The sequence below is a fragment of the Gymnoscopelus microlampas genome (assembly GCF_963454915.1).
Source record: "Gymnoscopelus microlampas genome assembly, chromosome: 1".
NCBI classification, from domain to species: domain Eukaryota; kingdom Metazoa; phylum Chordata; class Actinopteri; order Myctophiformes; family Myctophidae; genus Gymnoscopelus; species Gymnoscopelus microlampas.
In genome coordinates this window covers 62,532,549-62,550,193 of record NC_139962.1, presented here as the reverse complement: position 1 = coordinate 62,550,193, position 17,645 = coordinate 62,532,549, and the positions used below count along the sequence as shown (strand labels likewise).

General features: G+C 44.5%; 2 protein-coding genes and 2 pseudogenes across 4 annotated transcripts; all 4 read right to left on the bottom strand.

The window, feature by feature from the left end:
- Positions 1-263: 263 nt before the first annotated feature.
- Positions 264-3,914, bottom strand: LOC311044420 (tryptophan--tRNA ligase, mitochondrial-like; annotated as a pseudogene). Its single transcript has 3 exons — positions 3,545-3,914; positions 1,349-1,669; positions 264-338 (listed from the first exon to the last, which is right to left on the bottom strand). The product of its transcript is annotated as a tryptophan--tRNA ligase, mitochondrial-like (transcript).
- Positions 3,915-6,222: 2,308 nt separating this feature from the next.
- Positions 6,223-13,879, bottom strand: LOC311047840 (tryptophan--tRNA ligase, mitochondrial-like; annotated as a pseudogene). Its single transcript has 2 exons — positions 13,357-13,879; positions 6,223-6,816 (listed from the first exon to the last, which is right to left on the bottom strand). The product of its transcript is annotated as a tryptophan--tRNA ligase, mitochondrial-like (transcript).
- Positions 9,869-11,392, bottom strand: LOC311046382 (mitochondrial S-adenosylmethionine carrier protein-like; the record flags this gene model as incomplete). The annotated part of the gene is made up of 2 exons (XM_084058647.1): positions 9,869-10,592; positions 11,181-11,392. The coding sequence occupies 2 exons, from the start codon at positions 11,390-11,392 to the stop codon at positions 9,869-9,871; spliced, it is 936 nt and encodes a 311-aa protein (XP_083914773.1).
- LOC311047852 (mitochondrial S-adenosylmethionine carrier protein-like) lies at positions 11,709-12,731 on the bottom strand. Its single transcript, XM_084060801.1, has one exon. It carries the CDS (start codon positions 12,642-12,644, stop codon positions 11,826-11,828), a length of 819 nt encoding a protein of 272 aa, XP_083916927.1. The 5' UTR covers positions 12,645-12,731; the 3' UTR covers positions 11,709-11,825.
- Positions 13,880-17,645: the final 3,766 nt, after the last annotated feature.

Sequence of the window (17,645 nt, the reverse complement as noted above, 5' to 3'; positions counted from 1 at the left end):
TGAGCAGTGGGGAGGACAAAAAGCCAGAAATAATCCTGGATTACAACAAAACCAAAGGAGGAGTCGACAATCTTGACACGGTCACTGGCACTTACTCATGCAAACGGCAGAGCCAGAGGTGGCCTATGGTTGTTTTTTTTACAACATATTGGATGTATCTGCATACAACGCATTTGTAGTGTGGACTGAAATCAATCCTGGGTGGAACACCGGAAAATCCCACAAGAGGAGGCTTTTTCTGGAGGAGCTGGGGATGTCTCTGGTCAATCCCTACATTGAACGACATGGGCGGCTGCCTCGAACCCAGGCCTCTGCCAGTTTGGTGAGAGAGCTTCAGGCTACACCCACACCAACAACCCACACAAGGGACCAGCCAGGGGATGCCAGGGGGAAGCAGAGAAAGAGGTGCCATTCCTGCCCCGCCAACAAGGACAGAAAAACAAGTGCCACTATATTGTTTATGATTCACTACCTTTTTTGCAATTATTCTAATGTTTTTGCTTTTGTTTTTTGCTTTATTGTTAAATTATTGTAGCTTTTTATGTAAGTAAATTTATTCTTGCTCTTTACAGCACTTTTCATGTCATGAAAGGTGCTATACAAATATGTTTATTATTATTATTATTACCCTTATTATTATTATTATTTTATCATTATTATGTTCAATTTGAAAGTGATATTTTGTTGTACATTGTCTATATTCAATGTTTACATCTTTGAGAAAGAGAAACTTGTCCTCAATTTGCATTTGCTATCAGGAGTAAAATAAAGTTTGGGTTTATGAAAAATAAATAACTTTCTACCTTCTTTCCTGACATGAATGTATTCGGGTCAATTTTGACCCATAACACCACAGATGTCACTAATGTTAATAATATGAAGTTAAAAAACAAAAACAAGTAATTTTTTTTTGGAAGTGTGTTCTATTATTAGTCTATTATAGCCATGATAACATCATTATCCATTGTCTATATTATAGGAAATGTAATGAGTGAATATTAACTTATTTTTGTATTGAAAACGAGTGCTATATTGAAAGGTGAGACCCTAACCCTAATCCAACACAATATCTTAAATAGTGTTTACATGGATATGAAAGCATAGCAAGTCAGCTATGAGGTCTAGATCACGGGTCAAATTTGACCCACTAACACCACAAGTGGATGCAGTTTTCTAACACATTGCAAGGGCTAGATATCAACCATGACAGCCGAGCTTGCAGGTTCACTGCTTAATTCCCTGGCTGTGTCCTGACTACTCTTCCACGCTCATGTCAAGCTCTGCCTCGGCCTGTGTCCGCTCCTTGACATAAAACAATCTGAGAAGTTCTGAGATAGCTCCAAGTCACGCTGGGATCACGCAGGGATTTGACCTTTCGGGTGGAACTGATCAGAGTGCATGGTTCAGGGAACGTGTCTCCATAGTGGTGGTTGAATATTCGAGCCAGGTCCTGAGCCAGCTTTCGATGTTGGACCTGGTCCTCCCACACGGGAACATGAGTGGACCTGTAAAGCAGAATGTCAGCTGCCTGGAGGATGGTGTACGTGTACAGACCCACACTGCCTTCACCCTTCTGTTTACTCTTCATCTTCCACTGTGGTAGGTGTCTGAGTCGAGGCATGCTGGTGAGACAACCAAGAATCCACGACAGCTCAGCGCGTTCAGGCACCTGTGACTGCTGGAACAGTATGGAGGTGTGTGGGTCTATTCCGCTGAACATGAGTTGAATGAAATTACCATTTACATATTTAACAGGTCTAAATGGGTTAAATCTTTATAAATATCTGCTTTGATGATTTAATACAATTGCATCCAAACAGACAATTATTTATCCCTCTAACTCCGGGTGTATACACAGAGGTATTGATTGAACTCCAAGACTCCAAGGTCTTTAACTTGTGTTGTTCCATTTTTAGTATGTAGGCTACAGTACACATTCTATTGTATTCTATTAAAGTGTCTGGATACCGTCTGGCTCTTGGCACACGTTGGGCGACATAAACTCCTCAGCAGCTGGGCATCTTTACAGCACAACTTGTCGGGCCTTTGTGAGGGCTGATGAGGGCTGAGAGGCTGGAGGTGACTGGACCAGGCTGGCAAGCTGCAGGGATGTGGCCACCGCACTCTGAACCTGTAAGAGACAGCGAGAACACTTCATGCTGCTCCCATCACATGGACCATGATCATAATGAACATTGGTGTATATGGCTCTGGAACTTGTCAGAGGCTGTACACATTTTGTCCTCTCAAAATCATGTTATGTTTTAACTTTTTTGCTGGCACAAAGTATTATATCAAAAAGAAGAGTTGTGGAACCCACTGGTCATCATAAAAGTGTTTTAATAGATTAAATCAGCTGTATAGGATATGGCAATTGGGTTTCATGTCATACAAACACACCTCACACAAACACAAAGACTCCAAAAAGGACAATAATATGCGTGTTCAATTTCATTGAACAGTTGACATCTCTTAACCTACCCTAGTTGTAGTAAGTAATACCTACCCTACAATGACTAACGATTATTAGTGAGGCCTACCAGTCTCCTGAGCATGAGCAAAGGGCAATACACTTGAGGGCATCCTTTTTGCATCGTGTTGTACACTCTTTCTTGCAACCACAATGGATCAGTTCATAGCAGATCTGTGATGCTTCTGGAAGGGTGGTCCACAGTGGCTGCCATCCCATTTCTTCTTTCACCCAGCCTCAATCAGCCTCGTCGTCGGGCGAGTCGGTGAGGTTGATAGTGGCCATCTTCTGAGTGTCTGACTTGGACATTGTGGAGGTGGGGTCACGCAGGGATTTGACCTTTGGTGTGGAACTGAGCAGAGCGCGTGGTTCAGGGAACGTGTAAAGTACAAGTGCAATATATCAGCTACCTACTTTCATAAACAGATGAGACAAAGTAGGAAAATAAAATGAGCAAGAGCTAAAACAAATGTCATGGACATGCACTGATAGCAACCTGGAGTAGTGAGTGTGGTCCAGAGCAAACATCCAGTGTAGCTGCTGTGTGAGGGTTACCACATAGAGCTGAAAGTTGCCCTCCCTCAGTGATCTGACGTACATGAGCATGAGGAGCTCAAGTGATAAGGTTTTCAAACAGTAGTCGAGATGCACACTTTCCCTGACTCTTTGTAAGCACCACTCTTCAAATGTTGGAGGGGCCGCTTCAGGTATGCAGTGCTGATTGTAGGCCAGGTGCAGTAGCTTGTACAGGCTAGCAGCAGTAACTTGGTGGGCATGGTGGGTCTTGGTAACGTGCCTGGCATGGATGAAAGATTCTGCAGTGCCAGGGGTTGCAATATCAGCCTGCACCAGAGCATTTGTCCATCCACTTTCTTCAAGCCAGTCCCCTAAGACCTGAACTCACAAACAGATGGAATTTAGTTAATATTACATCTCACAATGATAGATTATCTTAACATTGAACGGAAGTAATGGGTCCTACCTTCAAGACAGCCATTAATGTGGTAGGTGTCTGAGTCGAGTCATGCTAGTGAGACAACCAAGAATCCACAACAGCTCAGCGTGTTCAGGCACCTGGGACTGCTGGAACAGTATGGAGGTGTGTGGGTCTATTCCGCAGGCCAGCAGGCTGGCTGCCATGTCCAGGATGTTGAGCCGCAGATGGGCAGGCTCCTGGGGCTGGGTGAGGGAGTGCAGGTCAGCTCTCCAGGGCCCCTCGGTAGTTCCCCAGGTGAGGAACGCCTGTGGGCTGGATCCCCGAGAACACCCGCCAGCCTCCCGGGGGCTCCTTCGTTTCCGTACACGGTCCCGTCGTGGTGAATAACCTTCTCGGAGAACGATACTTGTGAATGAATGTGAAGAGATGTTTCACGTTACTTCTGATGGGCAGCACAGGCACCTGGCCAGGTTTCAGGTGATGAACTGCTGCGCTGACAAGGTCCATTGAATGTCTAATCATGGCAGCAGAGTGCGCGTTGTCCAGAAATAAAGGCAAAAGTGCATTGATGGCTGCAGGAGGGATTACGTCTGCTGGATATCTTTCATGTCATGAAAGGTGCTAATGTAGCGCCCCTGTAAACAGGGGCAAAGATGAATGAATGAATTATAATGAATTCACACGACGGTCCAGTCTCTCCAAACACCAGTGTGTATCTTTATATTCTTCTTCTTTCGTATATCATCAGATGGCCAACTCAGTGTCCTGCAGCCACGCCCTCGTCTCTGGTCCTAAGTCGAAAAGACCAGCTTCTGAGGGTGGGCTGTATAGGGGGCAGCCGGTGATAATGTGCTCGGCAGTCTGTTCAGGCTCGCCACACTCGCATGCCGCACTGTCCGTTAGGCCCCACTTCTTCATAGAAGACTTGAAGCGCCCGACTCCAGTGCGCAGACGGTTCAGCGAGGTCCATAGATGGCGTGGCATGTCTTCTCCTTTTACACCTCCTCCTGGGTCCTGGATGTATTGCTGGATACGGGAGGGTCCTTTATCTAGAGCAGCTTAGATATTTATGTATCTTTATATAAAGCTTTGCCAGTGCATTAACACATTCACTTACAATAGCTTTTTCATACAAATGCATTATTTCAGAATTACTATACAATATAGCAGCATCACAATATCATGTCATCAAACATTAAACCACTACTGCAATAAACATGTGACCATAAATTCAATAAGGTGCCAGTCAGTCTGCAACTGCAGCATCATAGTATCTCACACTGACATTAATCAAAATAAATGCACAATATCACAAAATAACACATTAATATAAAAGGCACTTAGTTGTAGGTTCAACCATTTAAGTGTTACCACACTGGACCAGTACAAGTGCATCAAAAGTGCTTAACTGCAGTGATTACTTAATGCACCTGTAACCATGTACATTCACATTTGTTCAGTTTTTAACTAAATTATAAATGCATTCCTTGACATCACTCTTTTTATCCCTTTTAACCTTAAGTTATTATTTTTAAGTATTCAAATAACACTCATTAATTGCCTGTTTTTAACTGCATGACAAAGTAATCATTAATCACGTTTTTAACCCTTCATCAATACATTTACTGTTACACAAACTAATCATGACTGAAAAGATCAAACACAACCAATAATACACGACGCGCAGCAATGTGAACTAGTGTGGCTGCAGAATATGGCGTCTTCACCATGTGGCTCAAACAGTCCACTAGTTATCATTTGGTCTCAAATACACTCTTAAAGTAAATATAAAACAGTTTCACATGTTCACATCATGAAGCATCTTTCACAATCATATTTGTTCACACTTTTCAGCCGTCTGACGACAGTTTTACCTGTAAACAGGGGCAAAGATGAATGAATGAATTATAATGAATTCACACAACGGTGCAGTCTCCAAACACCAGAGTGTATCTGAGGAGAAAATAGCGCTGTCCCCCTCTAGAGGCAATACTGTGACAGACCAACATAATCGATCACCGATTCTCCAAAACACTCACTAGCCGATCACAGAATGATAGATCAAGATTATGCTGTACAGTACTATAATCATATTAAACTCTGCAAAACGGACCCACAATGTTACTTAAAATAAGGAAATCACTTGAATTAGCTGGACCAAAATAAAGACATTTTAAATAAAATACTTTTTACCAAGATTCGCTATGATTCGCTTAATAGACCGTTTTTGTATGAATCAATAAATCAAATAATTTCAATCTACTACACTATCAAATAAAGTGTACTATTATTAGCAGCTGTAAAGCTGCTCTAGAAACAGGCTCAGACGTGGTCATACGCGACATGTATTTGTTCATTGGCTGTCCTTCACTACTTTAAGCCAATGGGGGACACTTCCCCGTTTAAGCCAATCGACGGCCCGTCCTTCGCAGCACCTCCCCTCCTGAAGGCAATCATAGTGAGAGGCTGAGAGTCATAAAGTCATTAAGTCATAGAAAACTCGGCCAGCGGAGAATCTACTAATTATCTGTGATTTACAACAGCTGTTCTACTGAGCGTTACGTTCTACACGCTCATCACAATAGACATCGTGTCTCCCTTCAGTGTTGATTTAACTCTGAGGAGAAGTTCTTCTTAGCTGTGATGACATGCAGTGGTGGTAAAAGTACTCAAATGTTTTACTTGAGTAAAAGTATGCATGCAGCTGTTAATAATATGACTGTCAAGTCAAATTTATTCTTGTTACTTTGAGAACCACTGCTCTACACTGACTGACGCGACTACTTCTCCATTTCCACCCACTCCTCAGCCTCTCTCAGCTCAATCCCACCAAACGGCGGACTTCTTTCAGTACCGGGGAGGCGAATTCCCGGGCCCTGCACGTCTCCTGAGCCAACAACCTCTCCAGGTGGCCCCTGTCGGCCGTCAGCCTCTCTATCTCCTCTGATGGGTGTCAGTCTGTGGATCACCGCCTCGCATACTAGGTTCTTGTAGGCCCCCGTGTCCAGCCCGGCCGCCTGCCTCAGCACCTCCTCCACAGTGATCGCCGCTGTGGCGGCATGGATGGTGATCAGGTTGGACACGCCCGGGCGTGCCTCGGGGTCAAAGGTCACCTCGGAGGTAAAGTCGGTGACAGCGCGCCTGATCTTGAGGGCAATGTCGTCGGGCGAGTCGGTGAGGTTGATAGTGGCCATCTTCTGAGTGTCTGACTTGGACATTTTGGAGGTGGGGTCACGCAGGGATTTGACCTTTTGTGTGGAACTGAGCAGAGCGCGTGGTTCAGGGAACGTGTCTCCATAGTGGTGGTTGAAGATTCGAGCCAGGTCCTGAGCCAGCTCTAGATGTTGGACTTGGTCCTCCCCCACGGGAACATGAGTGGACTTGTAAAGCAGAATATCAGCTGCCTGCACTGCAAAAATTGGATTTTAAGAAAGTAAAAAAATCCTCGATCCTAGCATATTAGTCTTATATTTTGTCCAAAAAGAAAAAATGTGCTTGTCAAAGAACATTTTTGCTTGTCAAACATGTTTCAAACAAGATTTTATTTTCTCATTTTAGGGAAATGTAACTTGCATTTTCTTAATAGGGAATTTAATCCATTTTTGAGCAATACTTAACCAGTAACAAGCTACAACAGTGGTTTGCATCATATCCCAGCGGAGGCACAAGATTATTTTTCCTTATTTTAAGAGTAAGACCAGTTGGAACAGCTTCTCAATTTAAGAATTGTTTTATTTAATTCAACTGTCAATCTAATGCGACTTCATCACATAGAAATAACATGTTTCAGATCAAACAAACATGTTTCAGATCAAACCAACCATTTAACAAAGTGCACATTGGCTTTGGTAAAAGTGCAAGCTACACTTTAAAATCTGGGAACTATAAAACATTTCATTATCACATCTTAACAAAACTCGGCAACGCTGTGCATGCATGTTACTTTCAGATGAGATAAAAATAAAAAGTGATATAAAACAAAAAATAGAAGTTTGGGTGTTAGGGTTCAACTGGTCACATGCACACTACAGTTTCATTCCCACTCCCAGTACATTAATTTAATTCAACAATCTGACATCACAGATAAAGACCATGTTTCAGATCGCTCAAACCATTTAACAAACAGTGCACATTGGTAAAAGTGCACGCTACACTTTACAATCTGGGAACTATAAAACCAGTCTTAAACTCTGCAGTAACGCTGTGTAGTTTTATGCATTATGTTATAGGTACTTATTGGACAAAAGAAAAAAGAAAATAAAACAAAAAAATTTAAGTGATATCAAGCACGCTCTGTAGGCTTCAACTTGACACACTACAGCCCCCCCCCCCCCACCCCCACCCACAGTACAGTACACACCAAAAAAAGAAATTAACATACAGGCAGGACAGTGTCATAAAAAAATAATAGTAAAATAAACAATAATAATAAAGAAACCACAACAGTCACCAGTCTCAATTTGGATCAACTCGCCATTGCAAAGAGGAGTGAGCTCTAATGGGGTTTTACACTGACGAAACAAGGGACATTCCATTCGTACAGGGGACCTGGGGAATTGCACGGTGCTGCAATGCTCGAACATGCTTTCAATGGCGCGGAAACAAAGGTGCAACCAAATCAAATGTTTATATACTATTTGTACAAGGCAGGAAGATGTATATGACCACAGGTTACAACACTGTTAGGATGAACTAATTATAAGGATAGTTCTTGTAGTTAGATTGCTGGTAGCAGGTTGCCCTGAGCGTCGTCGATTAGAACGATACCTCCCGTGGGGCCCTAGTAATTCAGGCCGGTAGGATGAGATCAGGTAGAAGAGCAAGAGTAAATGGTTTGTAAGGCCTTCACTCTTTCTTAGTTAGTTATACTTATTAGTTACTGAACCGGAATATATCTGATCTGATCTATCCTGCCTCAACTCAACCTTATAAACTGGTAGGTGTCATTGTCATCCTACACGTTCGCCATATAAGGACGACCCTAGAGCATAGCCGTTTCGTTCATCATCCATGTATGGATATTTAGGAGGTGCCCGTACAGAGGATACCTCTGTAACAACACTGATACGTCCCAGGTGCATCCATGTGATGTTTTTTCGTTATAGTTATTCTATTTATAGTGGCTCATAGGAATTTATAGACTACCTGACAACCAGGAATAGATTGGTGACCACCGGAGAGTAGATGGCATCCGGGAGAAGTTTGGGTTGGCGCCCCAGTCTGTGTCTTCCGTGAGGAAGAAGCCCAACAAATCCACGGTGAGGCCTTTAGGAGGGCCATTCAAGCAATCGCTAAGGGAGGCTGCAGTACCACCACGGGCCAAGACACCATCACACCAGAATTAAATGTTTGGAGCGGGGTAGTCTGGTGCAACGCACAGGTCCTGGACCTGGTGAGACGGAGGAGGAGCCCGGCCAAGAGGCCATCCACAGAGCCTAGTCCCTCCACGTGCCAGAGTATCTCCTCTCCCCCATTCCTGGCAGAGTAGTTTCGGACAAGTGTATTAAGTGGCCCTGTCTTTCCCTATTTAGGACTGACCGTGGGTAGCTACCTGGGACGTAAGTCGGGGCTTCATCAACCCTGGCTGGATCACCTGGGCGAGGGTGTATGTTGCGAGACCCGAAACATCCTATGACCCCACACTGTACAATCTGATTTCATGTAATGGTAGACCTTACTTAAAAGAAAGAGTACTCTTTACTCATTTCGGCTTAATTTGTTGACTCTACTAGATGAAATCTAGTAGAGTCAACTTTCTGGTGAGGAAAGTAATTAAACTTCGTCTTTTCAGTAACCCTTACTTAACATTATAAAGTGAGGAGGATTTGTAAGTAAACTAATGTCTTTTCAGTAATCTTTACTTAACATTATAAGTGAGGATGACTTTTAGTGTTTTATTAAACTTATGTCTTTTCAGTAATCCTTACTAAACATTATAAGTGAGGAGGATTTGTATTAAACTAATGTTCTTTCAGTAATCCTTACTTAACATTATAAGTGAGGATAATTTTGGTGTTTGTATTTATCTATTTATATGCATAATATAACATATACGTATGTATATGTACATGTGACACTGATAAAGCTCAAAGGTCAGCAAAAAGACTGCAAAGGTCAACCCTGGTTATGTCGAATGGTGGGTTACATCAAAGTCTACAACTTTTCAATAAGAAGTTATAGATTTTTGAAATAGTTCAAAGTTAAGCTTTTCTCACAATTTTCAAAAATATTTTTTTTAAATTAAAAAACACGTTTTCAGACTCAGAAGAGGACGCTGAATCGAATGGGCTAGGTCTCGATTTTGTATGACCCTTAGAAAGTGGTTTAAACAAGCGTTAAAGTTTAGTAAACTTGAAGCTTTTTTCACAAACATATTATTAGACAACTTTAGATCACTCTAGTCTACTCAAATTCAAGAAAATAAAGTGCATATTCTGTATAAGGTTATTTTGCAACAACTGTCAGCTGTGGCGGACTTTCTCGTAGGCTCCCAGGAAGATGAAGCCGCCCACGCTGATGAAGGTCATCCTGGGCAGGCCGCCGGCAAACAGCCCTGTAAGTCCTCGGCTCTTCCATACGTCATACAGCACCAGTGGGATGTTGCCGCTAGCCGTGGCCGTCCCAGCCTTTGCTAGCATGATCCTGGCCACGTCAAGGGGAGTGGTAACGAATGCCGCGACTGCACCTGCAAAAGCTCCGCACACCGCAGCCTGCCAAGAGTAGAGCGTGTGACCTTGCCTCCTGGACCACAAAGTCTTTAAATATTCCCAAAGTGGAAACTGCACCAGTGAGAAAGGGATCTCTCTGAGAACAGTACTCCCGAATCCTCTGTACAAGCCTCGAACGCCCTCTCCTCTGAGCGTAGACAGCAGTGTCTGGTAGGTGCTGGAGGACGGAGAGGCCTGGGTCCTCTGCTTCACCACCTCCATGGGAACGCGGATCAAACACGCCACAGTTTCTCCCAGGGAGGCGGCCAGCATGTGAGTGACAGGTGCCATGTGGGGCGCGGCCAGCGGGCCGGCGGCGTCTCCGAGCAGGGACTTGGTGCAGTCGTAGGTGACGAAGAACGCAGCGGCATTAGGGAAGGAGCCTACGGCAGCAGATGGGACACCGGCATAGATTCCCCTGAAGCCTCCGGCCTTCTGGAAGCCCTGCTGGCTCTGTAGTCTGGTCTTAATGACTCGCCTGGAGAAGACAAAACAATGCAAGACAAGAATAATATTTAAATATTGTCATGTATCTCAGTCTGATTAACACAGAAAAAACAACTTTTTCTTTCCAGCACTTAATATTTATTTTAAAAGCACACCTGTTGTCTCTTCAGTGGTTCCACACTCCTCTTTTGACTCCTGGCTTTCCCCTAGCATCTCCTGTTCTCCCTCTGGCATCTCCTCCTGCTCTTCTGCTGGTATCTGAGTGTGTATAAGAATGTGTGAACTCTTTTAAACATCTGAAGTGAAACACTGCACAGTGCACAAACACAAACTCTAAACTCAACTGTATTATAAGATTTACTAATAAATAAAATACTATCCCTTTCATCTCAATGTAAAAGGAAATTGTATTCAGCTTTAGTAGTGAATGTGGTGCCAATAAGAGACAGTACACTTAAAATAAAATAATTCATAGGCAGTCCCGTGGGATAGGGTGCGGGTTTCATTTGGGGAAAAAGTTAAAAAGAAAAAAAAAAACATTGAGCCATTAAATAAGTGGAAATAAGTGCTGTTAAACTGAAGCCGCGGTGCAGGAATGCAGAGCTCAAGGGAGACGGACGAATGGTTCCTCCTCTTGAGCGCCAGGTGTCCCCTGGCGACTGCGACTTTTGGGGCCCAGCACGGAGGGCCGGGTTTGGGTTCGGTCCTCAGGGACCCTTCTGCTTCCTTAGAAGTGTCCCTTCTCTCTGCCCAGGCTAGACCTGGGGGACGGACGGACGGCGGGGGCTGGGGTGCCGTGGCATGCCTATAGGTTATAGCAGTGGCGGCCATGTTGTGGTTCCACAGATAACAATCGCATGCACTTTTTTTTGTGTAAAAACAATATTTGAAAACCGCGAGAAAAAGGGTATTTATTGGATGGCTGGATGGCTTGGTTCCAGGCTTAAAACTATTTATATTAATATTTCGGAAATCTCTATGTGGAAAATGAATGGGCTTTCTATCTGTGGAATCACAAAATGGCCACCACCGCTCAACGTTGGGTCTGGGGACCATGGAAAGGGACTGTAACATTTGTAACCATTTGGTTCCATTTGTTGCACTCTCAGAGTTAAATTAACGCACAATTTTACAGTTAGATCAAAGGTGATTAAAAAGAAGGGGAAAAAAGGTTCCATTTGTACAATCTCAGAGTTACAGACCCTCAAGGGTCCATTTGGACCCCTGGTGGGGCCTACGGACCAGACTTATGGAAACCGGCGTGCTATAGGAGGAGGCTGTGGCGGACTTTCTCGTAGGCTCCCAGGAAGATGAAGCCGCCCACGCTGATGAAGGTCATCCTGGGCAGGCCCCCGGCAAACAGCCCTGTAAGTCCTCGGCTCTTCCATACGTCATACAGCACCAGTGGGATGTTGCCGCTAGCCGTGGCCGTCCCAGCCTTTGCTAGCATGATCCTGGTCTTGGCCACGTCAAGGGGAGTGGTAACGAATGCCGCGACTGCACCTGCAAAAGCTCCGCACACCGCAGCCTGCCAAGAGTAGAGCGTGTGACCTTGCCTCCTGGACCACAAAGTCTTTAAATATTCCCAAAGTGGAAACTGCACCAGTGAGAAAGGGATCTCTCTGAGAACAGTACTCCCGAATCCTCTGTACAAGCCTCGAACGCCCTCTCCTCTGAGCGTAGACAGCAGTGTCTGGTAGGTGCTGGAGGACGGAGAGGCCTGGGTCCTCTGCTTCACCACCTCCGTGGGAACGCGGATCAAACACGCCACGGTTTCTCCCAGGGAGGCGGCCAGCATGTGAGTGACAGGTGCCATGTGGGGCGCGGCCAGCGGGCCGGCGGCGTCTCCGAGCAGGGACTTGGTGCAGTCGTAGGTGACGAAGAACGCAGCGGCATTAGGGAAGGAGCCTACGGCAGCAGATGGGACACCGGCATAGATTCCCCTGAAGCCTCCGGCCTTCTGGAAGCCCTGCTGGCTCTGTAGTCTGGTCTTAATGGTGTCCAGTGGGAACAGGGTCAGGTCTACACACATGCCCGCACAGCCCCCTGCCAGCAGAGAGGCAAAGAACTCCTGTCTCTCCATGTCGTGTTGATGTGTTACAGTGTGTCTGATCAGGCTGAATGGAGCATGTTGACACTGTGGAGGCAGATCAAAACATGCTGCTCAAGGACGCCGCCATCTTTACTCACCTAGTTTTTATTTGTTGACGAAATTGTCGATATATTTAGTCATAGTTTTTGACATCATAGCTTAGTTCTTATTTAGTTTTCGTCAGTGAAAAAAGGTAGTCGTTGAACATGTTACGTTTCAATCAATAGATTTAACACTGCCTGGCTGCCTGTGTCTCTTAAATACCCATATATGGAGGGCCCTCTATATGTGTGTCCGTCTCCCTTTTATTCCCATATATGGAGATCCCTGATATTCGTAACAATATGACCTCATAGTACTGCCATCGGTCATGCGTTCAGAACACGTGACGGCTTTAGATAGGACTCTGACAACAGGTACAATGTGTATTGCATAACCGAGGGCTGTGCGTTCCCAACGGACATCGCCCTAGTCTTTTAGACTTTTAGTCTTAGTCTTTGTCGTTTAGTCTTAGTCTTTTAGACTCTTAGTCTTTGTCAAATACATTTTAGGTTTGAATATTCAATACATTACAGATTTATAGTTGTAATATGAAACATGTCTTGTTTTATTTTTAGTAGAAATAAGTACATGACCTTGATCTCAGATAAAATTAGTATAAGGCCTGCTCTCCCTGAAAAGGTATGCAGTCAGTGCATATGACATTCATTCATCAAGATGAGGACGGGGTACGTGTACAGACCCACACTGCCTTCACCCTTCTGTTTACTCTTCATCTTCCACTGTGGTAGGTGTCTGAGTCGAGGCATGCTGGTGAGACAACCAAGAATCCACGACAGCTCAGCGTGTTCAGGCACCTGTGACTGCTGGAACAGTATGGAGGTTTGTGGGTCTATTCCGCAGGCCAGCAGGCTGGCTGCCATGTCCAGGATGTTGAGCCGCAGATGGGCAGGCTCCTGGGGCTGGGTGAGGGAGTGCAGGTCCACGATGGCGTACAGCACAGAGCGATAGCAGCCCTGCAGGTCCACCCAGCTCTCCAGGGCCCCTAGGTAGTTCCCCAGGTGAGGAACTCCTGTGGGCTGGATCCCCGAGAACACCCGCCAGCCTCCCGGGGGCTCCTTCGGTTCCGTGCACGGTCCCGTCGTGGTGAATAAGCTCCTCGGAGAACGATACTTGTGAATGAATGTGAAGAGATGTTTCACGTTACTTCTGATGGGCAGCGCCATCTTGGATTATGACGTAGAGCTGGTAGTATTGGCGTCATACATTATGGATTTCAAACAACCGCTGTCATAGATGACTGACATCACAGGCTGGCCACATGAAATCTGAGATCCACATTTGAGCAACACCGTTCCCTTGTGGATCCTAAGATGATTCGCTTTGACGCAAATTTGTCAACTTACGTTCTACTCACAAAATCCTCATCCTGCCATAAAGTATGTCAGTTATGCCTAAACATGGGACTATGATGTCATCCTGGACATCATAGTCTATCCTGTTCTTTTATGTCAGAGCTAGGTAGGTTAGTTATCTCCATGTATAGAAGTCTAGGAGAGATTCTATGCTGTCACCTTGGGAGGTTGATTTTCTCCATCTATGGGGATCTCCATATACAGTATGGGAAGGTTGGGATTCGAATAAGTCACTAGGGGTCGGGACTGAATAGGTCATTCATCCCCTTATATAAGGGTAACAGTCTTCCATGCCGACATCTCGCCACTCCGACTAGTGGCTTCCGCGTGCGGTTAGGGTTAGGGTTAGGTATAGGGTCCGTTAACGTCGGAAAGGCGACATGTCGGAAAGCCGCCATGTAACCTATATAAGTTTATGGGCATCCATCAATGGCTAATGCTGGCAAGTATGCCCTGAATGTTCTTTACAGTGGGCTATGCTTCTGTATAATATTGAAAGAGGATCATTCAGAACTTAAGTTAATTAACATTAAGGTAACATTTATATTTGCAAAGTTGTTCGGTGATCAGAGGATTTTGTTTGATTTTATCTTTAGCTAAAAATATATATATATTAAACTAAAAGGTCAGCCTAGGTTTCCATGCCCATTTAACTGCTAACATTCTACTTGGTAAAAGCTAATTCTGTAGTCTTGGTATCGTCTGCAGAATAATAAAAGTAAAAATGAGCTGTTATTTTCCTGTTAACAAATGAACCAGTTCCAGTGATAGACAAAGTACTTAAATGCAGCAATACCTCTTTGGGGAAAACCTCCAGCAATTTATTATAGACGACTAGGTCTCGCTCCACGCCCAAGAACTCAAGTCCTTCTTGATGATGTCCACCACTTTGTTAAAGGTGGCCTTCGTTTTCACCTCCTAGATCACACGCTCAAAGATACTCTTGTGTAATATTGAAAGAATATCATTTAAAACTTTAGTGAAAGTCTAATGTTTGCATCAAAGCCATTATGTATTTTGTTTGTTTGTTTTCATCCTTAAAACCCTAATTAATTTGGTGGCGGCATGATAATGTTTGAGAACGGTGAGCTCCTCATGGGGGAAATATCAAATTAATGACATTTCTCACACACACACACACACACACACACACACACACACACACACACACACACACACACACACACACACACACACACACACACACACACACAGTATATCGACATTTTGGTCAGTGAAAAACCCTTTAAATGTCATGAACGGATCAGGAGGCAGACTTGCAGGTAAAAATAAAAGTATTTATTCCAGGCCTGGACAACATCGGTGAAATAATGAAACAAAAGAAACTCAAATTCAACACAACATAACTAACAGAGGTAAGGTATCAACCTCTCTCCATGGCAGCCCACACTCTACTGAGCTGCTCTCCTTTATATAGTCTACAGACCCCACCCCATGGCTACAATCAACCAACCCAGTGCATTCGAAATCCACCCAAGCTGCTCCCCATGTAGCATTAATCAGCTCCTCAGGCTTCAAGGCAGCTTCCCCTTTACAGCCTCTGATAAACACAAGTATATTAGATCCCATGTGAGAGCAGAATGTGCACCTTCTGTGGGACTGAGAATCTACAAGTTATACAATACAGCATAACATTGGTTAACCCTGCCGTCTGAAGCTTTTGAAGGACCTGCTGAAGATGATGGAGATGCTCTTGCCATGACTCACTGTAGATTATAACATCATCAAGATATGCTGCTGCATATTGTCAGATAAAACAATGTCCATGAGTCTCTGAAATGTAGCAGGTGCCCCATGAAGACCAAAAGGCATCACAGTATACTGATACAAGCCAGTAGGCGCACGAAAAGCTGTATATGGTCGACAAGCAATCCCTTACAAAGGTCTAATGTGGTCATGTATTTAGCTTTGCCTAACCTTTCAAGCAGTTTGTCGATTCTGGGCATTGGATAAGAGTCAAAACAGGAAACAGTGTTCAACTTACGAAAGTCTGTGCAGAATCGTACACTTCCATCTTTCTTCGGAACCAAAAGAACAGGACTTGACCACTCACTTTTTGAAGGTTCTATTATGCCCATTTCCAACATGGTCGCTACCTCCTTCCTCGATGACTCCATCATTCTCTCAGGAACACGGTAGGGCCTCTGCCTGATTGGTGTATGAACCTTCAGAACAATGTCATGACTGATAACCTCTGTGTGTCCTGGTCTCTCCTGGAAGAGAGGAAGGAACGACTTCTGCACCTGAGTCAGCTGTTGTTGTTGTTGCTCCTCACTCAGATGTTCAGGAGCCTCAATGGCACCCCCTTGAGGTCGAACTGGTTCCATGTCAGACTCATCATCATCTCCATCATCTGCTACCCGCACCATCATAACTGGTTTTGCTGCTGGGGTAACCTCTCTTTCCTTGAACACTCTTAGCAGGTTAAAATGCAAAACCTGCCTCTGGCGTTTCCTTTCTGGGCACAGGATTTCATAAGTTACTGGTCCCACTTTTCTAGACACAATATAAGGGCTTTGCCATTTAGCAAGTAACGTAGATGTAATGGAAGGAAGAAGTAACAATACCTTCTGCCCAGGTTTCAGTTCTCTCTCTCTTTCTCTAGCATATTTGTCATACCACACCTTTTGCTTGGTTTGGGCCTCTCTCAGGTGTTCTTGGGCCAGGTGTCTCATCTTTTCCAGCTTGTCTCGCATTTGGAGGATGTAGGAGGCAACACTGCACTGGGCTGGCTCTCCGTCCACCCAACTTTCCTTGAGTACGTCCGGGGGCCCCCTAACCTGTCTGCCATAAACCAACTCAAAAGGGGAAAAAACAGTCGAAGCCTGTGGAACCTCTCTGTATGCAAAAAGGAGGAAAGGAATCCATTTATCCCAATCCCTACCCGTCTCATCCACAAACTTTTTTAGCATGCTTTTCAGTGAACCATTAAAACGTTAAACCAACCCATCAGTTTCGGGATGATAAGGTGTAGTTCTAATGCCTGTGATGCCTAGCTACTTGTAAAACATTTTCATCAGAGTTGACATGAAATTAGTACCCTGGTCAGTTTAAATTTCCGCCGGAACACCAACTCGGGAAATCAGATCTATCGGACATCGGACCACGTGTTTGACTTGGGTAGAGCTTAATGGATATACTTCTGGGTATCTAGTACCATAATCACAGATTACAAGAGCTCTGTACATGTCCTAAAGTACTCCTGAACATCCTGATAGAGTTTAGGCCAATATAATCTCCGACTGATTCTGTCATAGCTTTTCTGTTGGCCTAGATGTCCTGCCCACGGACATCAGCCAATCTAGGTACCTCACTGTCTGGATTGTACAAAAGGTTAGCTTTGAGGATGTATTCATTACCAATGAGATTAGCTCCTTTTTCCCCATCTACTTAGTAAACAAAGGTTGCAGCAAAGGATCTGATCTCTGCAGCTCCTTAAAGTTGTCAGGGACTTTCCACTGTGGATCAAGCAGAGTGGTCTCAGGATCTGGAACAACCAAGACTGGATCCTGCACCCTTGCTTTCCCCACATGCTTGTCATGGCGGCACTGACGTT